Below are 25656 nucleotides of genomic sequence, written 5' to 3'. Positions count from 1 at the left end.
AGTTGTGGGAGTATGTGATAGAGTGTAAGAAAGTAAATTCTCGATTAATATGGGTAAAACTGAAAGTTGAGGGAGAGAGGTGGGTGATTATTGGTGCATATGCACCTGGGCATGAGAAGAAAGATCAAGAGAGGCAAGTGTTTTGGGAGCAGCTGAATGAGTGTGTTAGTGGTTTTGATGCACGAGACCGGGTTATAGTGTTGGGTGATTTGAATGCAAAGGTGAGTAATGTGGCAGTTGAGGGAATAATTGGTATACATGGGGTGTTCAGTGTTGTAAATGGAAATGGTGAAGAGCTTGTAGATTTATGTGCTGAAAAAGGACTGATGATTGGGAATACCTGGTTTAAAAAGCGAGATATACATAAGTATACTTATGTAAGTATGAGAGATGGCCAGAGAGCGTTATTGGATTACGTGTTAATTGACAGGCGTGCGAAAGAGAGACTTTTCGATGTTAATGTGCTGAGAGGTGCAACTGGAGGGATGTCTGATCATTATCTTGTGGAGGCAAAGGTGAAGATTTGTAGGGGTTTTCAGAAAAGAAGAGTGAATGTTGGGGTGAAGAGGGTGGTGAGAGTAAGTGAGCTTGAGAAGGAGACCTGTGTGAGGAAGTACCAGGAGAGACTGAGTACAGAATGGAAAAAGGTGAGAACAATGGAAGTAAGGGGAGTGGGGGAGGAATGGGATGTATTTAGGGAATCAGTGATGGATTGCGCACAAGATGCTTGTGGCATGAGAAGAGTGGGAGGTGGGTTGATTAGAAAGGGTAGTGAGTGGTGGGATGAAGAAGTAAGAGTATTAGTGAAAGAGAAGAGAGAGGCATTTGGACGATTTTTGCAGGGAAAAAATGCAATTGAGTGGGAGATGTATAAAAGAAAGAGACAGGAGGTCAAGAGAAAGGTGCAAGAGGTGAAAAAAAGGGCAAATGAGCGTTGGGGTGAGAGAGTATCATTAAATTTTAGGGAGAATAAAAAGATGTTCTGGAAGGAGGTAAATAAAGTGCGTAAGACAAGGGAGCAAATGGGAACTTCAGTGAAGGGCGCAAATGGGGAGGTGATAACAAGTAGTGGTGATGTGAGAAGGAGATGGAGTGAGTATTTTGAAGGTTTGTTGAATGTGTTTGATGATAGAGTGGCAGATATAGGGTGTTTTGGTCGAGGTGGTGTGCAAAGTGAGACGGTTAGGGAAAATGATTTGGTAAACAGAGAAGAGGTAGTGAAAGCTTTGCGGAAGATGAAAGCCGGCAAGGAAGCAGGTTTGGATGGTATTGCAGTGGAATTTATTAAAAAAGGGGGTGACTGTATTGTTGACTGGTTGGTAAGGTTATTTAATGTATGTATGACTCATGGTGAGGTGCCTGAGGATTGGCGGAATGCGTGCATAGTGCCATCGTACAAAGGGAAAGGGGATAAGAGTGAGTGCTCAAATTACAGAGGTATAAGTTTGTTGAGTATTCCTGGTAAATTATATGGGAGGGTATTGATTGAGAGGGTGAAGGCATGTACAGAGCATCAGATTGGGGAAGAGCAGTGTGGTTTCAGAAGTGGTAGAGGATGTGTGGATCAGGTGTTTGCTTTGAAGAATGTATGTGAGAAATACTTAGAAAAGCAAATGGATTTGTATGTAGCATTTATGGATCTGGAGAAGGCATATGATAGAGTTGATAGAGATGCTCTGTGGAAGGTATTAAGAATATATGGTGTGGGAGGAAAGTTGTTAGAAGCAGTGAAAAGTTTTTATCGAGGATGTAAGGCATGTGTACGTGTAGGAAGAGAGGAAAGTGATTGGTTCTCAGTGAATGTAGGTTTGCGGCAGGGGTGTGTGATGTCTCCATGGTTGTTTAATTTGTTTATGGATGGGGTTGTTAGGGAGGTAAATGCAAGAGTTTTGGAAAGAGGGGCAAGTATGAAGTCTGTTGGGGATGAGAGAGCTTGGGAAGTGAGTCAGTTGTTGTTCGCTGATGATACAGCGCTGGTGGCTGATTCATGTGAGAAACTGCAGAAGCTGGTGACTGAGTTTGGTAAAGTGTGTGGAAGAAGAAAGTTAAGAGTAAATGTGAATAAGAGCAAGGTTATTAGGTACAGTAGGGTTGAGGGTCAAGTCAATTGGGAGGTGAGTTTGAATGGAGAAAAACTGGAGGAAGTGAAGTGTTTTAGATATCTGGGAGTGGATCTGGCAGTGGATGGAACCATGGAAGCGGAAGTGGATCATAGGGTGGGGGAGGGGGCGAAAATTCTGGGAGCCTTGAAGAATGTGTGGAAGTCGAGAACATTATCTCGGAAAGCAAAAATGGGTATGTTTGAAGGAATAGTGGTTCCAGCAATGTTGTATGGTTGCGAGGCGTGGGCTATGGATAGAGTTGTGCGCAGGAGGATGGATGTGCTGGAAATGAGATGTTTGAGGAAAATGTGTGGTGTGAGGTGGTTTGATCGAGTGAGTAACGTAAGGGTAAGAGAGATGTGTGGAAATAAAAAGAGCGTGGCTGAGAGAGCAGAAGAGGGTGTTTTGAAGGGGTTTGCGCACATGGACAGGATGAGTGAGGAAAGATTGACCAAGAGGATATATGTGTCGGAGGTGGAGGGAGCAAGGAGAAGAGGGAGACCAAATTGGAGGTGGAAAGATGGAGTGAAAAAGATTTTGTGTGATCGGGGCCTGAACATGCAGGAGGGTGAAAGGAGGGCAAGGAATAGAGTGGATTGGAGCGATGAGGTATACCGGGGTTGACGTGCTGTCAGTGGATTGAATCGAGGCATGTGAAGCGTCTGGGGTAAACCATGGAAAGCTGTGTAGGTATGTATATTTGCGTGTGTGGACGTATGTATATGTATATATATATATATATATATATATATATATATATATATATATTATTTTTTTTTTATTATACTTTGTCGCTGTCTCCCGCGTTTGCGAGGTAGCGCAAGGAAACAGACGAAAGAAATGGCCCAACCCCCCCCCATACACATGTATATACATACGTCCACACACGCAAATATACATACCTACACAGCTTTCCATGGTTTACCCCAGACGCTTCACATGCCTTGTTTCAATCCACTGACAGCACGTCAACCCTGGTATACCACATCGCTCCAATTCACTCTATTCCTTGCCCTCCTTTCACCCTCCTGCATGTTCAGGCCCCGATCACACAAAATCTTTTTCACTCCATCTTTCCACCTCCAATTTGGTCTCCCTCTTCTCCTTGTTCCCTCCACCTCCGACACATATATCCTCTTGGTCAATCTTTCCTCACTCATCCTCTCCATGTGCCCAAACCACTTCAAAACACCCTCTTCTGCTCTCTCAACCACGCTCTTTTTATTTCCACACATCTCTCTTACCCTTACATTACTCACTCGATCAAACCACCTCACACCACACATTGTCCTCAAACATCTCATTTCCAGCATATCCATCCTCCTGCGCACAAATCTATCCATAGCCCACGCCTCGCAACCATACAACATTGTTGGAACCACTATTCCTTCAAACATACCCATTTTTGCTTTCCGAGATAATGTTCTCGACTTCCACACATTCTTCAAGGCCCCCAGGATTTTCGCCCCCTCCCCCACCCTATGATCCACTTCCGCTTCCATGGTTCCATCCGCTGCCAGATCCACTCCCAGATATCTAAAACATTTCACTTCCTCCAGTTTTTCTCCATTCAAACTCACCTCCCAACTGACTTGACCCTCAACCCTACTGTACCTAATAACCTTGCTCTTATTCACATTTACTCTTAACTTTCTTCTTCCACACACTTTTCCAAACTCAGTCACCAGCTTCTGCAGTTTCTCACATGAATCAGCCACCAGCGCTGTATCATCAGCGAACAACAACTGACTCACTTCCCAAGCTCTCTCATCCCCAACAGACTTCATACTTGCCCCTCTTTCCAAAACTCTTGCATTTACCTCCCTAACAACCCCATCCATAAACAAATTAAACAACCATGGAGACATCACACACCCCTGCCGCAAACCTACATTCACTGAGAACCAATCACTTTCCTCTCTTCCTACACGCACACATGCCTTACATCCTCGATAAAAACTTTTCACTGCTTCTAACAACTTTCCTCCAACACCATATATTCTTAATACCTTCCACAGAGCATCTCTATCAACTCTATCATATGCCTTCTCCAGATCCATAAATGCTACATACAAATCCATTTGCTTTTCTAAGTATTTCTCACATACATTCTTCAAAGCAAACACCTGATCCACACATCCTCTACCACTTCTGAAACCACACTGCTCTTCCCCAATCTGATGCTCTGTACATGCCTTCACCCTCTCAATCAATACCCTCCCATATAATTTACCAGGAATACTCAACAAACTTATACCTCTGTAATTTGAGCACTCACTCTTATCCCCTTTCCCTTTGTACAATGGCACTATGCACGCATTCCGCCAATTCTCAGGCACCTCACCATGAGTCATACATACATTAAATAACCTTACCAACCAGTCAACAATACAGTCACCCCCTTTTTTAATAAATTCCACTGCAATACCATCCAAACCTGCTGCCTTGCCGGCTTTCATCTTCCGCAAAGCTTTTGCTACCTCTTCTCTGTTTACCAAATCATTTTCCCTAACCCTCTCACTTTGCACACCACCTCGACCAAAACACCCTATATCTGCCACTCTATCATCAAACACATTCAACAAACCTTCAAAATACTCACTCCATCTTCTCACATCACCACTACTTGTTATCACCTCCCCATTTGCGCCCTTCACTGAAGTTCCCATTTGCTCCCTTGTCTTACGCACTTTATTTACCTCCTTCCAGAACATCTTTTTATTCTCCCTAAAATTTAATGATACTCTCTCACTCAAACTCTCATTTGCCCTTTTTTTCACCTCTTGCACCTTTCTCTTGACCTCCTGTCTCTTTCTTTTATATATCTCCCACTCAATTGATTAGAAAGGGTAGTGAGTGGTGGGATGAAGAAGTAAGAGTATTAGTGAAAGAGAAGAGAGAGGCATTTGGACGATTTTTACAGGGAAAAATATATATATATATATATATATATATATATATATATATATATATATATATATATATATATATAGGTGAGTAATGTGGCAGTTGAGGGAATAATTGGTATGCATGGGGTGTTCAGTGTTGTAAATGGAAATGGTGAAGAGCTTGTAGATTTATGTGCTGAAAAAGGACTGATGATTGGGAATACCTGGTTTAAAAAGCGAGATATACATAAGTATACTTATGTAAGTAGGAGAGATGGCCAGAGAGCGTTATTGGATTACGTGTTAATTGACAGGCGTGCGAAAGAGAGACTTTTGGATGTCAATGTGCTGAGAGGTGCAACTGGAGGGATGTCTGATCATTATCTTGTGGAGGCTAAGGTGAAGATTAGTATGGGTTTTCAGAAAAGAGGAGTGAATGTTGGGGTGAAGAAGGTGCTGAGAGTAAGTGAGCTTGGGAAGGAGACCTGTGTGAAGAAGTATCAGGAGAGACTGTGTACAGAATGGAAAAAGGTGAGAACAATGGAAGTAAGGGGAGTGGGGGAGGAATGGGATGTATTTAGGGAATCAGTGATGGATTGCGCAAAAGATGCTTGTGGCATGAGAAGAGTGGGAGGTGGGCTGTTTAGAAAGGGTAGTGAGTGGTGGGATGAAGAAGTAAGAGTATTAGTGAAAGAGAAGAGAGAGGCATTTGGACGATTTTTGCAGGGAAAAAATGCAATTGAGTGGGAGAAGTATAAAAGAAAGAGACAGGAGGTCAAGAGAAAGGTGCAAGAGGTGAAAAAAAGGGCAAATGAGAGTTGGGGTGAGAGACTATCAGTAAATTTTAGGGAGAATAAAAAGATGTTCTGGAAGGAGGTAAATAGGGTGCGTAAGACAAGGGAGCAAATGGGAACTTCAGTGAAGGGCGTAAATGGGGAGGTGATAACAAGTAGTGGTGATGTGAGAAGGAGATGGAATGAGTATTTTGAAGGTTTGTTGAATGTGTCTGATGACAGAGTGGCAGATATAGGGTGTTTGGGTCGAGGTGGTGTGCAAAGTGAGAGGGTTAGGGAAAATGATTTGGTAAACAGAGAAGAGGTAGTAAAAGCTTTGCGGAAGATGAAAGCCGGCAAGGCAGCAGGTTTGGATGGTATTGCAGTGGAATTTATTAAAAAAGGGGGTGACTGTATTGTTGACTGGTTGGTAAGGTTATTCAATGTATGTATGACTCATGGTGAGGTGCCTGAGGATTGGCGGAATGCGTGCATAGTGCCATTGTACAAAGGCAAAGGGGATAAGAGTGAGTGCTCAAATTACAGAGGTATAAGTTTGTTGAGTATTCCTGGTAAATTATATGGGAGGGTATTGATTGAGAGGGTGAAGGCATGTACAGAGCATCAGATTGGGGAAGAGCAGTGTGGTTTCAGAAGTGGTAGAGGATGTGTGGATCAGGTGTTTGCTTTGAAGAATGTATGTGAGAAATACTTAGATAAGCAAATGGATTTGTATGTAGCATTTATGGATCTGGAGAAGGCATATGATAGAGTTGATAGAGATGCTCTGTGGAAGGTATTAAGAATATATGGTGTGGGAGGCAAGTTGTTAGAAGCAGTGAAAAGTTTTTATCGAGGATGTAAGGCATGTGTACGTGTAGGAAGAGAGGAAAGTGATTGGTTCTCAGTGAATGTAGGTTTGCGGCAGGGGTGTGTGATGTCTCCATGGTTGTTTAATTTGTTTATGGATGGGGTTGTTAGGGAGGTAAATGCAAGAGTCTTGGAAAGAGGGGCAAGTATGAAGTCTGTTGGGGATGAGAGAGCTTGGGAAGTGAGTCAGTTGTTGTTCGCTGATGATACAGCGCTGGTGGCGGATTCATGTGAGAAACTGCAGAAGCTGGTGACGGAGTTTGGTAAAGTGTGTGGAAGAAGAAAGTTAAGAGTAAATGTGAATAAGAGCAAGGTTATTAGGTACAGTAGGGTTGAGGGTCAAGTCAATTGGGAGGTGAGTTTGAATGGTGAAAAACTGGAGGAAGTGAAGTGTTTTAGATATCTGGGAGTGGATCTGTCAGCGGATGGAACCATGGAAGCGGAAGTGGATCATAGGGTGGGGGAGGGGGCGAAAATTTTGGGAGCCTTGAAAAATGTGTGGAAGTCGAGAACATTATCCCGGAAAGCAAAAATGGGTATGTTTGAAGGAATAGTAGTTCCAACAATGTTGTATGGTTGCGAGGCGTGGGCTATGGATAGAGTTGTGCGCAGGAGGATGGATGTGCTGGAAATGAGATGTTTGAGGACGATGTGTGGTGTGAGGTGGTTTGATCGAGTAAGTAACGTAAGGGTAAGAGAGATGTGTGGAAATAAAAAGAGCGTGGTTGAGAGAGCAGAAGAGGGTGTTTTGAAATGGTTTGGGCACATGGAGAGAATGAGTGAGGAAAGATTGACCAAGAGGATATATGTGTCGGAGGTGGAGGGAACGAGGAGAAGAGGGAGACCAAATTGGAGGTGGAAAGATGGAGTGAAAAGGATTTTGTGTGATCGGGGCCTGAACATGCAGGAGGGTGAAAGGAGGGCAAGGAATAGAGTGAATTGGAGCGATGTGGTATACAGGGGTTGACGTGCTGTCAGTGGATTGAATCAAGGCATGTGAAGCGTCCGGGGTAAACCATGGAAAGCTGTGTAGGTATGTATATTTCCGTGTGTGGACGTGTGTATGTACATGTGTATGGGGGGGGTTGGGCCATTTCTTTCGTCTGTTTCCTTGCGCTACCTCGCAAACGCGGGAGACAGCGACAAAGTCTAAAAAAAAAAAAAAAAAAAAAAAAAAAAAAAAAAAAAAAATATATATATATATATAAGTGCAAGGTAATTAGGTACAGTAAGGTTGAGGGTCAAGTCAATTGGGAGGTAAGTTTGAATGGAGAAAAACTGGAGGAAGTAAAGTGTTTTAGATATCTGGGAGTGGATCTGGCAGCAGATGGAACCATGGAAGCGGAAGTAGATCATAGGGTGGGGGAGGGGGCGAAAATCCTGGGAGCCTTGAAGAATGTGTGGAAGTCGAGAACAGTATCTCGGAAAGCAAAAATGGCTATGTTTGAAGGAATAGTGGTTCCAACAATGTTGTATGGTTGCGAGGCGTGGGCTATGCATAGAGTTGTGCGCAGGAGGATGGATGTGCTGGAAATGAGATGTTTGAGGACAATGTGTGGTGTGAGGTGGTTTGATTGAGTAAGTAATGTAAGGGTAAGAGAGATGTGTGGAAATAAAAAGAGTGTGGTTGAGAGAGCAGAAGAGGGTGTTTTGAAATGGTTTGGGCACATGGAGAGAATGAGTGAGGAAAGATTGACCAAGAGGATATATGTGTCGGAGGTGGAGGGAACGAGAAGAAGTGGGAGACCAAATTGGAGGTGGAAAGATGGAGTGAAAAAGATTTTGTGTGATCGGGGCCTGAACATGCAGGAGGGTGAAAGGAGGGCAAGGAATAGAGTGAATTGGATTGATGTGGTATACCGGGGTTGACGTGCTGTCAGTGGATTGAATCAGGGCATGTGAAGCATCTAGGGTAAACCATGGAAAGTTCTGTGGAGCATGATTGTGGAAAGGGAGCTGTGGTTTCAGGCATTATTGCATGACAACTAGAGACTGAGTGTGAACGAATGGGGCCTTTGTTGTCTTTTCCTAGCGCTACCTCACACACATGAGGGGGAAGGGGGATGTTATTCCATGTGTGGCGAGGAGGGGATGGGAATGAATAAAAGCAGACAGTGTGAATTGTGTGCATGTGTATATATGTATATGTCTGTGTGTGTATATATATATGTGTACATTGAGATGTATGGGTATATATATTTGCGTGTGTGGACGTGCATGTATATACATGTGTATGGGGGTGGGTTGGACAATTTCTTTCGTCTGTTTCCTTGCGCTACCTCGCAAATGCGGGAGACAGCGACAAAGCAAAATGTGTGTCTAAATGTGTTTGGATGTAACCAAGATGTGAAAAAAGGAGAGATAGGTAGTATGTTTGAGGAAAGGAACCTGGATGTTTTGGCTCTGAGTGAAACGAAGCTCAAGGGTAAAGGGGAAGAGTGGTTTGGGAATGTCTTGGGAGTAAAGTCAGGGGTTAGTGAGAGGACAAGAGCAAGGGAAGGAGTAGCACTACTCCTGAAACAGGAGTGGTGGGAGTATGTTATAGAATGTAAGAAAGTAAATTCTCGATTAATATGGGTAAACCTGAAAGTTGATGGAGAGAGATGGGTGATTATTGGAGCATATGCACCTGGGCATGAGAAGAAAGATCATGAGAGGCAAGTGTTTTGGGAGCAGCTGAATGAGTGTGTTAGTGGTTTTGATGCACGAGACTGGGTTATAGTGATGGGTGATTTGAATGCAAAGGTGAGTAATGTGGCAGTTGAGGGAATAATTGGTATACATGGGGTGTTCAGTGTTGTAAATGGAAATGGTGAAGAGCTTGTAGATTTATGTGCTGAAAAAGGACTGGTGATTGGGAATACCTGGTTTAAAAAGCGAGATATACATAAGTATACGTATGTAAGTAGGAGAGATGGCCAGGGAGTGTTATTGGATTACGTGTTAATTGACAGGCGCACGAAAGAGAGACTTTTGGATGTTAATGTGCTGAGAGGTGAAACTGGAGGGATGTCTGATCATTATCTTGTCGAGGCTAAGGTGAAGATTTGTAGGGGTTTTCAGAAAAGAAGAGTGAATGTTGGGGTGAAGAGGGTGGTGAGAGTAAGTGAGCTTGGGAAGGAGACTTGTGTGAGGAAGTACCAGGAGAGACTGAGTACAGAATGGAAAAAGGTGACAACAATGGAAGTAAGGGGAGTGGGGGAGGAATGGGATGTATTTAGGGAATCAGTGATGGATAGCGCAAAAGATGCTTGTGGCATGAGAAGAGTGGGAGGTGGGTTGATTAGAAAGGGTAGTGAGTGGTGGCATGAAGAAGTAAGATTATTAGTGAAAGAGAAGAGAGAGGCATTTGGACGATTTTTGCAGGGAAAAAATGCAATTGAGTGGGAGATGTATAAAAGAAAGAGACAGGAGGTCAAGAGAAAGGTGCAAGAGGTGAAAAAGAGGGCAAATGAGAGTTGGAGTGAGAGAGTATCATTAAATTTTAGGGAGAATAAAAAAGATGTTCTGGAAGGAGGTAAATAAAGTGCGTAAGACAAGGGAGCAAATGGGAACTTCAGTAAAGGGCGCAAATGGGGAGGTGATAACAAGTAGTGGTGATGTGAGAAGGAGATGGAGGGAGTATTTTGAAGGTTTGTTGAATGTGCTTGATGATAGAGTGGCAGATATAGGGTGTTTTGGTCGAGGTGGTGTGCAAAGTGAGAGGGTTAGGGAAAATGATTTGGTAAACAGAGAAGAGGTAGCAAAAGCTTTGCGGAAGATGAAAGCCGGCAAGGCAGCAGGTTTGGATGGCATTGCAGTGGAATTTATTAAAAAAGGGGGTGACTGTATTATTGACTTGTTGGTAAGGTTATTTAATGTATGTATGACTCATGGTGAGGTGCCTGAGGATTGGCGGAATGCGTGCATAGTGCCATTGTACAAAGGCAAAGGGGATAAGAGTGAGTGCTCAAATTACAGAGGTATAAGTTTGTTGAGTATTCCTGGTAAATTATATGGGAGGGTATTGATTGAGAGGGTGAAGGCATGTACAGAGCATCAGATTGGGGAAGAGCAGTGTGGTTTCAGAAGTGGTAGAGGATGTGTGGATCAGGTGTTTGCTTTGAAGAATGTATGTGAGAAATACTTAGAAAAGCAAATGGATTTGTATGTAGCATTTATGGATCTGGAGAAGGCATATGATAGAGTTGATAGAGATGCTCTGTGGAAGGTATTAAGAATATATGGTGTGGGAGGCAAGTTGTTAGAAACAGTGAAAAGTTTTTATTGAGGATGTAAGGCATGTGTACGTGTAGGAAGAGAGGAAAGTGATTGGTTCTCAGTGAATGTACGTTTGCGGCAGGGGTGTGTGATGTCTCCATGGTTGTTTAATTTGTTTATGGATGGGGTTGTTAGGGAGGTGAATGCAAGAGTTTTGGAAAGAGGGGCAAGTATGAAGTCTTTTGGGGATGAGAGAGCTTGGGAAGTGAGTCAGTTGTTGTTCCCTGATGATACAGCGCTGGTGGCTGATTCATGTGAGAAACTGCAGAAGCTGGTGACTGAGTTTGGTAAAGTGTGTGAAAGAATAAAGTTAAGAGTAAATGTGAATAAGAGCAAGGTAATTAGGTAAAGTAGGGTTGAGGGTCAAGTCAATTGGGAGGTAAGTTTGAATGGAGAAAAACTGGAGGAAGTAAAGTGTTTTAGATATCTGGGAGTGGATCTGGCAGCGGATGGAACCATGGAAGCAGAAGTGGATCATAGGGTGGGGGAGGGGGCGAAAATTCTGGGAGCCTTGAAGAATGTGTGGAAGTCGAGAACATTATCTCGGAAAGCAAAAATGGGTATGTTTGAAGGAATAGTGGTTCCAACAATGTTGTATGGTTGCGAGGCGTGGGCTATGGATAGAGTTGTGCGCAGGAGGATGGATGTGCTGGAAATGAGATGTTTGAGGACAATGTGTGGTGTGAGGTGGTTTGATCGAGTAAGTAACGTAAGGGTAAGAGAGATGTGTGGAAATAAAAAGAGCGTGGTTGAGAGAGCAGAAGAGGGTGTTTTGAAATGGTTTGAGCACATGGAGAGAATGAGTGAGGAAAGATTGACTAAGAGGATATATGTGTCGGAGGTGGAGGGAACGAGGAGAAGTGGGAGACCAAATTGGAGGTGGAAAGATGGAGTGAAAAAGATTTTGTGTGATCGGGGCCTGAACATGCAGGAGGGTGAAAGGAGGGCAAGGAATAGTGTGAATTGGATCAATGTGGTATACCGGGGTTGGCGTGCTGTCAGAGGATTGAATCAGGGCATGTGAAGCGTCTGGGGTAAACCATGGAAAGCTGTGTAGGTATGTATATTTGCGTGTGTGGACGTACGTATATACATGTGTATGGGGGTGGGTTGGGCCATTTCTTTTGTCTGTTTCCTTGCGCTATGTCGCAAACGCTGGAGGCAGCGAAAAAAAAAAATTATATCTATTTATTTTGCTTTGTCGCTGTCTCCCGCGTTAGCGAGGTAGCGCAAGGAAACAGACGAAAGAATGGCCCAACCCACCCACATACACATGTATATACATAAACATCCACACACAGCACATATACATACCTATACATCTCAACGTATACATATATATACACACACAGACATATACATATATACCCATGTACACAATTCACACTGCCTGCCTTTATTCATTCCCATCGCCACCTCACCACACATGGAATAACAACACCCACCCCCCTCATGTGTGCAAGGTAGCGCTAGGAAAAGACAACAAAGGCCACATTCGTTCACACTCAGTCTCTAGCTGTCATGTAATAATGCACCGAAACATCCAGGACCCACAGAACTTTCCATGGTTTACCCCAGATGCATCACATGCCCTGGTTCAATCCATTGACAGCATGTCGACCCCGGTATACCACATCGTTCCAATTCACTCTATTCCTTGCCCGCCTTGCACCCTCCTGCATGTTCAGGCCCCAATCACTCAAAATCTTTTTCACTCCATCTTTCCACCTCCAATTTGGTCTCCCACTTCTCGTTCCCTCCACCTCTGACACATATATCCTCTTGGTCAATCTTTCCTCACTCATTCTCTCCATGTGCCCAAACCATTTCAAAACACCCTCTTCTGCTCTCTTAACCACGCTCTTTTTATTTCCACACATCTCTCTTACCCTTACAATACTTACTCGATCAAACCACCTCACACCACACATTGTCCTCAAACATCTCATTTCCAGCACATCCACCCTCCTGCGCACAACTCTATCCATAGCCCACGCCTCGCAACCATACAACATTGCTGGAACCACTATTCCTTCAAACATACCCATTTTTGCTTTCCGAGATAATGTTCTCGACTTCCACACATTCGTCAAGGCTCCCAGGATTTTCGCCCCCTCCCCCACCCTATGGTTCACTTCCGCTTCCATGGTTCCATCCGCTGCCAGATCCACTCCCAGATATCTAAAACACTTTACTTCCTCCAGTTTTTCTCCATTCAAACTCACCTCCCAATTGACTTGACCCTCAAACCTACTGTACCTAATAACCTTGCTCTTATTCACATTTACTCTTAACTTTCTTCTTTCACACACTTTACCAAACTCAGTCACCAGCTTCTGCAGTTTCTCACATGAATCAGCCACCAGCGCTGTATCATCAGCAAACAACAACTGACTCACTTCCCAAGCTCTCTCATCCACAAGTATTCTTAGATATAGAAACTGAGAGTAAATGTGAATAAGAGCAAGGTTAGTAGGTACAGCAGGGTTGAGGAACAAGTCAATTGGGAGGTAAGTTTGAATGAAGAAAAAACTAGAGGAAGAAGTGTTTTAGATATCTGGAAGTGGATTTGGCAGCAGATAGAACCATGGTAGCAGAAGTGAGTCAGGGTGGGGGAGGGGGCGAAGGTTCTAGGAGCGTTGAAGAATGTGTGGGAGGCAAGAATGTTATCTCATAGAGCAAAAATGGGTATGTTTGAAGAAATGGTGGTTCCAACAATGTTATATGGTTGTGAGACATGGGCTATAGATAGAGCTGTGCAGAGGAGGGTGGATGTGTTGAAAATGAGATGTTTGAGGACAATAGGTGGTGTGAGGTGGTTTGATTGAGTAGGTAATGAAAGGGTAAGAGAGATGTGTTGTAATAAAAAAAGTGTGGTTGAGAGAGCAGAACAGGGTGTACTGAATTGGTTTGGTCACATGGAGAGAATGAGTGAGGAAAGATTGACAAAGAGGATATATGTGTCAGAGGTGGAGGGAAAGAGGAGAAGTTGAAGACCAAATTGGAGGTGGAAGGATGGAGTGAAAAAGATTTTAAGCGATCAGGGCCTGAACATACAGGAGGGTGAAAGGCATGCAAGAAATAGAGTGAATTGAAACGATGTGGTATACCGGGGTCAACGTGCTGTCAATGGATTGAACCAGGGCAAGTGAAGCTTCTGGGGTAAACCATGGAAAGTTTCTTGGGGCCTGGATATGGAGAGGGAGCTGTAATTTCGGTGAATTACACATGACAGCTAGAGACTAGAGTATGAACGAGACTAGAGTATGAACGAATGTGGCCTTTGTTTTCTTTTCCTAGCGCTACCTCGCATGCATGCAAGGGGAGGGGGGTGCCATTTCATGTGTGGCAGGAATGGATGAAGGCAGTATGTATGAATATGTACATGTGGATATATGTATATGTCTGTGTATGTATATGTATGTATATGTTGAAATGTATAGGTAAGTATATGTGCATGTGTCAACTTTTATGTATATACATGTTTAGGTGGGTGGGTTGGGCCATTCTTTCATCTGTTTCCTTGTGCTACCTCACTAACATGGGAGACAGCAACAAAGTATAATAAATAAAATCTGTATCCATCTAACTATATCTCTGACACCTGTTCCCTTTAGGATCTTTCTAAAGGGGATGGCCACATTAAAAGAGTCTCCATAACTGATGAACTCCAGTGCTGCTTCTTTGCCTTTTAGTGCCTCATTCTTAAAAGACCACAAGCAAAGGGCAACTGTAGTGCAGTGCTAGCAGAGGCTTCTACCTGATGTTCATGCCAACTATCTCAACTAAATGTTCAATTCTACTACTTCTACCAAATGCTCACAACTAAATGTTCCTACCTACTACTTTTATCTAATGCTCTTGTCTAATGTTCCAACCTACTATTTCTCTTTAATGATCCTACCATTTTGCCAAAAGGCAGGACTAGCATAAAGCCAAACATTCAATCTCTCACTGTCATACATCACACTTGACAACACAACTCAAAAAGCTCATTCTCTGTCACTATAAATTTTTCTTTAGGTAGCACTATGTGCAAGCTCTGCATTTTGGCAAAATGATAGGAGCAACAGATAGAAGTAGTAGGTAGGAACATTTAGGCAGGAGCATTAGGTAGAAACATGAGGCAGAAGTAGTAGGTAGGAACACAAGGCAGGAGCATTAGCTAGTAGTCAGTATAAACATTAGGTAAGAGTCTCTGCAAACACTGCATTAAAGTTGTCGTCTGCTCATGTCCTGTTTAGGATGAGATAATAAAGGCTATGAAGCAGCATTGAAGTTTACTAGGTGTGGATACTCTATTGTCATGGCAAACCCCACGAGGAAGTTCCAGGTGGGAACAGGCATCAAAGATATAGAACAGAATAGAACAGAATACAAAAACAGCAAATAGTGCTCAACACAGGAAAATCTAGAGCTGTGAGGAATGAGTTTTGTGAGTTAAGCACTGTCAAGAGTTATGTGTGACAAGGAGAGACTGTACGTTTGTGGAAGAATGACAGCAGTCCACATGTGGATGTTGCAGAACAAAAAGACAGCTACCTGGGTCAAAGGAGTGCAACTTTACAATTACTGAAGTGATGGCTCACTATACAGCCATCACTAACCCTCCTGGTCAGTAGCTGCCTACCAACTACTATCTATCTGTATATGAGCAGAATGATGGTGTATAAATGGAACCAGTCTTCAGCAAGATTACAAGTATGTCAAGTGAACATTTCCTGTCTATAACTTCATATGCTAAGTAAGTAGCTGTTCAGGATTTCTCTTGATAGGAGAATGGGGGTGCTGACTCAAAAGGAGCTAGCTTTCTCTATCAATGTCATAAAGTACTGGAAAAACAAGTCTTACAAAAGTAGCCATTTGGATAAGAATCTACCTGCATATGCAGCTTTAGCTTGATAGGACAACTTAAAATTCAATTCCCCTGTGCCTGATAGGAGCCAAGAAATGGCATGTGCACACTTCAAAGAAGAGATCTACAATAACACCACAGATTAGCAATGCCCTTCCTTAATAAAGAGCAAAGAGTCTCCAACTGCTAGCACCTCTATGCAATCTTTAGTAGTGCTACGATTACAATCACCAAGATCCCCATTACTGGCCAAACCAATATGTTCTACAGATCCTGGAAAGTTTCAACAATTAAAAGGAATCACAGCATTTCCCTAAAAGTGGAAGTAGTGCAGCCTTGCAGCTGCATGAGTTCCTGGAAAAGGGTTCCTGTGGTACTTACATATAATAAACAATAGGTGTGCTGAGATACATAATAACTCCAGCATCCACAGGAGGCCATCATACTATAATCAGCTATCTTTCTGTATTCAAATGTATACTTTCAGGTATATAGAAACACAGATAAATCAATTCAGTGCAATAAAATCTGTTTGTCCTTACTTTGGATATCTGTGTACAGAAATCCATGACAATTGTTCCTTTAGGGTCATGCTTTCTTTCATCTTTATGAAATTCCAGTAAGTAGGTGCCATCAACCTCTTGCCTGCAAAGAAAAATGCATTAAGTCAAGGGCCTTTACTACCATGAAAATTCTCTCAAAAGCAAATAAAGTCAAACTTTCAAAGCACAATTTTTTCTAAATTACTATATTCCTCATCATACTAATAAAGCCATTTTATAAACACTGGCTTAGCTTAAAAGTCTTTTATTATCTGTGTTCAAAGTAAATTTCCATAAAAAATCTACAGAATATTTATTTATTTATATTTATTATCAAAGTATAAAAAAAAAAAAAAAATATCTATTATACTTTGTCGCTGTCTCCCGCGTTTGCGAGGTAGCGCAAGGAAACAGACGAAAGAAATGGCCCAACCCCCCCCCATACACATGTATATACATACGTCCACACACGCAAATATACATACCTACACAGCTTTCCATGGTTTACCCCAGACGCTTCACATGCCTTGATTCAATCCACTGACAGCACGTCAACCCCGGTATACCACATTGTTCCAATTCACTCTATTCCTTGCCCTCCTTTCACCCTCCTGCATGTTCAGGCCCCGATCACACAAAATCTTTTTCACTCCATCTTTCCACCTCCAATTTGGTCTCCCTCTTCTCCTCGTTCCCTCCACCTCCGACACATATATCCTCTTGGTCAATCTTTCCTCACTCATTCTCTCCATGTGCCCAAACCACTTCAAAACACCCTCTTCTGCTCTCTCAACCACGCTCTTTTTATTTTCACACATCTCTCTTACCCTTACGTTACTCACTCGATCAAACCACCTCACACCACACATTGTCCTCAAACATCTCATTTCCAGCACATCCATCCTCCTGCGCACAACTCTATCCATAGCCCACGCCTCGCAACCATACAACATTGTTGGAACCACTATTCCTTCAAACATACCCATTTTTGCTTTCCGAGATAATGTTCTCGACTTCCACACATTCTTCAAAGCTCCCAGAATTTTCGCCCCCTCCCCCACCCTATGATCCACTTCCGCTTCCATGGTTCCATCCGCTGCCAGATCCACTCCCAGATATCTAAAACACTTCACTTCCTCCAGTTTTTCTCCATTCAAACTCACCTCCCAATTGACTTGACCCTCAACCCTACTGTACCTAATAACCTTGCTCTTATTCACATTTACTCTTAACTTTCTTCTTCCACACACTTTACCAAACTCAGTCACCAGCTTCTGCAGTTTCTCACATGAATCAGCCACCAGCGCTGTATCATCAGCGAACAACAACTGACTCACTTCCCAAGCTCTCTCATCTCCAACAGACTTCATACTTGCACCTCTTTCCAAAACTCTTGCATTTACCTCCCTAACAACCCCATCCATAAACAAATTAAACAACCATGGAGACATCACACACCCCTGCCGCAAACCTACATTCACCGAGAACCAGTCACTCTCCTCTCTTCCTACACGTACACATGCCTTACATCCTCGATAAAAACTTTTCACTGCTTCTAACAACTTTCCTCCCACCCCCCCCCCCCCCCCACCAATTTAAACATTGTAATTTATAATTTACCTTACACAGAGCATCTCTATCAACTCTATCATATGCCTTCCTCCAGATCCATAAATGCTACATACAAATATCATTTGGGCTTTTCTAAGTATTTCTCACATACATTCCTTCTAAGCAAACACCTGATCCACTAATCCCTCATTCCACTGCTGAAACTAACACTGCTCTTCCCAAATCTGATGCTCGTGTACATTTATTTATTTTTTTTTTTTTTTTTATTCTTTGTCGACTGTCTCCGGTTTGCGAGGTAGGCATAGGAAACAGACGAAAGAAAGGCCCTACACACCCCCATACTCATGGATATACATACGTCCACACACGCATAATATACATACATACACAATTTCCCTTGGTTTTACCCCCAGTTGCTTCACATGCCTTGATTCAATCCTACTGTCAGCTAAGTCAACCCCAGTATTCCACATCGCTCCAATTCCTCTCCTATTCCTTGCCCTCCTTTCACCCTCCTGCATGTTCAGGCCCCGATCACAACAAAATCTATATCTTTCTTTCTATTCAAAACTTTTCCCCATTTCCAGCTTTTGCGAGGTTAGCGTTAAGAAACAGAGATGAGCCTTTGGGGACTACCGTTCTCAACCTGGCCCAATTCTCTGTTCTTCTTTTGGAATAATTATATAAAAAAAAAAAAAAAAATCGAGAGGGGAGGATTTCAGCCCCCCGATCCCTCCCTTTAGTCGCCTTCTACGCAGCAGGGAATTCGTGCGGGAAGTATTCTCTGCTCCTAAAATTATTATATATATACTATATATATATTTTTATTTATATATTATATATTTATATATATTTATTTATATATTTTCTTTTATTTTTTTTTATTTACTTTGTCGCTGTCTCCGCGTTGCGAGGTAGCGCAAGGAAACTGGCGATAGAAATGGCACCCCCCCCATACAATAAATTCCCCATTGGGGGTTTTTTTTTAACATTACGTCCACACACGTAAACTATATTACCTTCACAGACTTTCAATGGTTTACCCCAGCCGCTTCAACATGCCTTGATTCAATCCACTGGACAGACGTCAACGCCGGGAGACCACATCGCTCCAATTTCATCCTATTCCTTGCCCTCCTTTCTCCCTCCTGCATGTTCAGCAACCGATCAAACAAAAATCTTTTTTCTACTCCTTTCTTGTCCACCTCCATTTTGGTCTCCCTCTTCTCCTCGTTCCCCCCACCTCCGACCATATATCCTCTTGGTCAATCTTTCCTCATCATTCTCTCCATGTCCCAAACCATTTAAAAACCCCCTTTTTTGCTCTCTAAACCCACGCTCTTTTTTTTTTTCCCACATTTCTTCCCTTACATTTTTCCCCGTCAAACCACCTACACCACATTTTGTCCTCAAACATTTTTATTTCCGCACACCCCTCCTCCTGCCCCAAACTTATCCATACCCCCACGCCTCGAAAACCTACAAATTGTTGGAACCACTATTCCTTCAAACTACCATTTTTGTTTCCGAGAAATGTTCTCGACTTCCACACTTTTCAAGGCTCCCAAATTTTCCCCCCCTCCCCCCCTAGATTCACTTCCGCTTCCGGGTTCCACCCGGCCCCAATCCACTCCCAGATATTAAAAACCCCTTTACTTCCTCCAACTTTTCTCCATTCTACTTACCCCCCAACTGCTTGACCCTCAACACTATGAACTAATAACTTGCTTTATTCCATTTACTCTTTTTTTTTTCTTTCACACCTTTCCCCAAACTCAGCCCCCAGCTTCGCGTTTCTCACTGAATCAGCACCCGCGTTCATCAGCGAACAACATTGACTCACTTCCCAAGCTCTCTCTCCCAATAGACTTCATACTTCCCCCTCTTTCCAAAACTCTTGCATTCCCCCCCTAAAAACCCCATCCAAAACAAATTAAAAAAACCATGGGAATACACCCCCGCCGCAACCTACTTTCACTGGAACCAATCCCTTTCCTCTCTTCCTAAAACGTACAAATGACTTACATCCTCGAAAAAAAACTTTCCGCTTTTCCAACTTGCCTCCCACACCAATATTTTTAAATACCTTCCAAGGAATCTTATCAATCGTCATTGCCTTCTCCGATCCATAAATGCCACATAAAAATTCCATTTGCTTTTCAAGTATTTCTCACAAAATTTTTTTCCAAAGCAAAACCTGATCCACAACCCTCTACCCTTCTAAAACCCCACCTGCCTTCCCCAATCTGATGCTCTGTACACCCTTACCCTCTAAATTTCAATCCCTTTCCCCAAAAATTTAAGGGAATACTCAACAAATTTTATCCTTTTTAAATTTGAGCACTCACTTTATCCCTTTCCCTTTTAAAATGGCACTATGCATGCATTCCGCCAATCCTCAGGCACCTCACCATGAGTCTACATACTTAAATAAAATTACCAACCGCAATAATAAGTCACCCCCCTTTTTTAAAAATTCCCCCTACAATACCATCCAAACCTGCTGCCTTGACAGCTTTTATCTTCCCCAAAACTTTTACTTTTCCCCCTTTTTTTCCAAATATTTTCCCTAACCCTCTCACTTGCACACCACCTCACAAAAACACCCTATATCTGCCACTCTATCATCAAACACATTCAAAAAAACCCTTAAAACCATCCATCTCCCTTCCCCAAATCACCAACTTTTTTCCCTCCCTTTGCGCCCCTTTATGAATTTCCCCTTTGCTCCCTTGTCTTACGCATTTATTTCCTCCTTCCAGAAAATCTTTTTTTAAACTCCCTAAAATCCAATGATACCCCTTCACTCCAACTCTCATTTGCCCTCTTTTTACCCCTTGCCCCTTTTTCTTTACCCCCTGTCTCTTTTTTTTTTTACAATTCCCACCAATTGCATTTTTTTCCCCGCAAAAAAACGTCCAAAAAGCCTCTCCTTCTCTTTTCATAAAAATCTTACTTTTTCATCCCACCACTCACTCCCTTTTTAATAACCCACCCCCCAATCTTCTCTGCCACAACATCTTTTTGCGAATCCATCACTGATTCCCTAAAAACATCCCATTTCCTCCCCCCCATCCCCTTTTCTTCCATTGTTCTCACCTTTTTTTCCTTCTGTCTCAGTCTCCCTGGTACTTCCTCACACAAGCTCCTTCCCAAAACTCACTTCTCCACCACTCTCTTCACCCCCCAAAATTTACTTCTTTTTTGAAAACCCATACAAATCTTCCCTTTTGCCCCCACAAGATAATGACAGATATTCACCCCTTTAGCACTTAACATCCAAAAGTCTCTCTTTTTGCGCGCCTTCAAATTTTAAAAATGTAATCAATAACCTCTCTGGCCACTCTCCTACTTTCAACGTTTTTATTTTTTTATATTCGCTTTTTAAACCCGGGTTTCCCCCTCACCCGTCCTTTTTTAGCACATAAATCTACAAGTCTCACTTTCCATTTACAACACGAAAAAAAACCCCATGTATACCAATTTTTTCCCCCAACTGCCACTTACTCACCTTTGCATTCAAATCCCCCATCACTATAACCCAGTCTCGGCTCAAAACCCAACACCTCCCAAAACACTTGCCTCTCATGATCTTTTTCTCATGCCCCCGGGGCTAGCCCAAAAATCACCCATCTCTCTCCCAACTTTCTTTTTACCTTTTTCGGAAATTTTCTTCTTTTTTCCACCCCCCACAACTCGTTGGAAACCCTTTTTCCCCTTCCCCTTCCTTTCCCTTTTCCCCCCCCCTATTTATCCCAACACCCCAAAAACCCTTTCCCCTTTCCCCCCTTTTTTTTAAAAAAAACCACCCTTTTCCTCCAATTCCACTTCCTTTTTCAACTTTTTTCTTTTCCCTTCCCCCAAAATTTTGACCTTAAGGGTAACCCCCCTACCCCTTTTTTCCCCTTTTTAAAATTTTTAAAAAATCCAAGGGGGGGTTTCTGGCCCCCCTCCCCCCCCTTTTTTTCAAAGCGAAAAAATTCTAAGTTTCTTTTCCCCCCCCCCAATATTTTTTTTAAATATTAAAATTTTAAAAAAATAAAAAAAATTAAAATAAAATAAAAACAACAAAAACTAACAAAAAAAATTTTAAAAAAAAAAAAAAAAAAAAATTTAAATTTTAAAAAATTTTTTTAAAAAATATTTTAATATTAAAAAATTTTTTAAATTATTTTTTCCCTTTTTTTAAAATTCCCCTTTTTTAAATTTTTTAAAAATTTAAAAAAACCCTTTTGTAAATTTCCACCTGGCCCCCCTGCTTTTTTTAAAATTTTAAAAAAAAAAAAAAAAAAAAATTTCCAGTCCCCCACCCTTTATCGTTTAGCCCCCCCCGGGGGGTTTTCTTCTCCCCTTTTCCAGGGAAATTTTTTTTTTTTTTTTATTTTTTTGCGTTTCGGGGCCCAGGAAAGCAAAAGAAACCCCAACCCCCCCAAACCTTAAACATTTTCAAAACGCAAATAACATACCTCACAGCTTTCCATGGTTTCCCAGCGCTTAAACATCCTGATTAAATCCACTGACAGCACGACCCCAAACCCCCCATCCCCAATTCATCTATTCCTTCCCTTTTTTCCCCACCCTCTGATTTCAGGCCCCGATCACACAAAAACTTTTTCACCATCTTTCCACCTCCAAATTTTGGGCTCCTTTCCCTTGTTTTCCCCCCCTCCAAAACATATTCCCTTTTTCATCTTTTCCCCACTCATCCCTCCATGTGCCCAAACCACTTAAAAAAACCCCCCTTCTGCTCTCTCAAAGCTCTTTTTTTTCCACCATCTCTTCCCTTACGTTTACTCACTCGATCAAACCACCCCCACACCCCACATTGTCCTCAAAAATCTCATTTCCGACTTTCCTCCTCCTCCACAACTCTATCCCTAGCCCCCGCTGCAACCATTTCAACTTGTTTGGGAACCCCTATTCCTTCAAACATACCCTTTTTTTTTCCCATTTTTGCTTTCGAGATAATGTTCTCGATTTCCCCTATTCTTCAACCCCCCCAAATTTTCGCCCCCTCCCCCCCCTATGTCCATTTCCCGTTCCCGGGTTTCCATCCGCTGCCGACCCACCCCCAGAATCAAAAACATTATTCCTCATTTTTTCTCCATTCAAATCACCCCCCAATTGATTTGGGCCTCAAACCCTACGTCCTAATAACCTTGTCTTTTCAATTTACTCTTAACTTTCTTCCCCCCACTTTACAAACCAGTCACCAGTTCTGAGTTTTCACATGAATCAGCCACCAGCGCGTATATAAACGAAAAACAACGACCCCTTTCCCCAAGCTTCTCCCCCCAACGTTTCATATTTTCCCCCTTTTCCCCAAACTCTTGCATTTACCTCCTAAACCCCACCCCATAAAAAATTAAAAAAACCATGGAGACATCACCACCCTGCCACAAACCAAATTCACTGAGCCCAATCATTTCTCTTTTCCACGACACAGCCTTACTTCCTCGATAAAAACTTTTCACGCTTCTAAAATTTTTTCCCCTCCCACACCATAATTTTATCCCTTTACCGGGAGTCTCTATAAATTTTTATATTGCCTTCTCCGTCCTAAATGTACATAAAAAACCCCTTTGTTTTTTAAGTATTTCTCACATACATTCTTAAAAGCAAAACACCTGATCCCCCACCCTCTCCACTTCGAAAAAACATGTCTTCCCAAAATTGATGTTGTCATTTTTATATATTTTTTTTTTTTTTTTTACTTTGTCGCTGTCTCCCGCGTTTGGAGGTAGCGAAAGGAAACAGACGAAAGAAAGGCCCCAAAACCCACCCCCATCCTGTATATAATACTTTCCACCCCGAAAATTATACATCCCTACACAACTTTCCATGGTTTCCCCCAGATGTTCACATGCTTGTTTAAAACCCCACTGACAGCACGTAACCCCCCAGTATACCCTCGCTCAATTCACTTATTCCTTGCCCCCCTTTCCCCCTTGCAGTTCGGGCCCCCGATCACACAAAATCTTATTTTTCTTTTTTCAAACTATTCGCCATTTCCCGCATTAGCGAGGTAGCGTTAAGAACAGAGGACTGAGCCTTTGAGGGACTACCGTCACCTGGCCCAATTCTCTGTTCCTTCTTTTGGAAAATTAAAAAAAAAAAAAAAAAAACGAGAGGGGAGGATTTCCAGCCCCCCGCTCCCTCCCCTTTTAGTCGCCTTCTACGACACGCAGGGAATACGTGGGAAGTATTCTTGCTCCCCTAAAATATATATATATATATATATATATATATATATATATATATATATATATATATATATATATATATATATTTTATTTTTTTTTATTATACTTTGTCGCTGTCTCCCGCGTTTGCGAGGTAGCGCAAGGAAACAGACGAAAGAAATGGCCCAACCCCCCCCATACACATGTATATACATACGTCCACACACGTAAATATACATACCTACACAGCTTTCCATGGTTTACCCCAGACGCTTCACATGCCTTGATTCAATCCACTGACAGCACGTCAACGCCGGTAGACCACATCGCTCCAATTCACTCTATTCCTTGCCCTCCTTTCACCCTCCTGCATGTTCAGGCCCCGATCACACAAAATCTTTTTCACTCCATCTTTCCACCTCCAATTTGGTCTCCCTCTTCTCCTCGTTCCCTCCACCTCCGACACATATATCCTCTTGGTCAATCTTTCCTCACTCATTCTCTCCATGTGCCCAAACCACTTCAAAACACCCTCTTCTGCTCTCTCAACCACGCTCTTTTTATTTCCACACATCTCTCTTACCCTTATGTTACTCACTCGATCAAACCACCTCACACCACACATTGTCCTCAAACATCTCATTTCCAGCACATCCATCCTCCTGCGCACAACTCTATCCATAGCCCACGCCTCGCAACCATACAACATTGTTGGAGCCACTATTCCTTCAAACATACCCATTTTTGCTTTCCGAGATAATGTTCTCGACTTCCACACATTCTTCAAGGCCCCCAGAATTTTCGCCCCCTCCCCCACCCTATGATCCACTTCCGCTTCCATGGTTCCATCCGCTGCCAGATCCACTCCCAGATATCTAAAACACTTTACTTCCTCCAGTTTTTCTCCATTCAAACTCACCTCCCAATTGACTTGACCCTCAACCCTACTGTACCTAATAACCTTGCTCTTATTCACATTTACTCTTAACTTTCTTCTTCCACACACTTTACCAAACTCAGTCACCAGCTTCTGCAGTTTCTCACATGAATCAGCCACCAGCGCTGTATCATCAGCGAACAACAACAGACTCACTTCCCAAGCTCTCTCATCCCCAACAGACTTCATACTTGCCCCTCTTTCCAAAACTCTTGCATTTACCTCCCTAACAACCCCATCCATAAACAAATTAAACAACCATGGAGACATCACACACCCCTGCCGCAAACCTACATTCACTGAGAACCAATCACTTTCCTCTCTTCCTACACGTACACATGCCTTACATCCTCGATAAAAACTTTTCACTGCTTCTAACAACTTTCCTCCCACACCATATATTCTTAATACCTTCCACAGAGCATCTCTATCAACTCTATCATATATTGTATTTATTTATTTTACTTTGTCGCTGTCTCCCGCGTTCGCGAGGTAGCGCAAGAAAAACAGACGAAAGAAAGGCCCAACCCACCCACATACACATATATATACATACACATCCACACACGCAAATATACATACCTATAGATCTCAACGTATACATAGATATACTCACACAGACATACACATGCATACACACGTACATAATTCATACTGTCTGCCTTTATTCATTCT

The 25656-nt window shown here is 42.5% G+C and overlaps 1 protein-coding gene across 1 annotated transcript in view; it reads right to left on the bottom strand.

Moving 5' to 3' along the window:
• Ziz (dedicator of cytokinesis protein Ziz) overlaps positions 1-25656 on the bottom strand; it is a 526511-nt gene that overhangs the window by 422460 nt on the left and 78395 nt on the right. The window contains exon 7 of the mRNA XM_071669140.1: positions 16291-16393. Within this exon, the coding sequence (XP_071525241.1) occupies positions 16291-16393 (103 nt within the window). The remainder of the gene's footprint in view (positions 1-16290; positions 16394-25656) is intronic.

This window comes from Panulirus ornatus, chromosome 13 (genome assembly GCF_036320965.1).
Source record: "Panulirus ornatus isolate Po-2019 chromosome 13, ASM3632096v1, whole genome shotgun sequence".
Taxonomy (NCBI): domain Eukaryota; kingdom Metazoa; phylum Arthropoda; class Malacostraca; order Decapoda; family Palinuridae; genus Panulirus; species Panulirus ornatus.
Note: the sequence above shows the minus strand (reverse complement) of the source record. Positions and strands in the feature narration are given on the sequence as shown.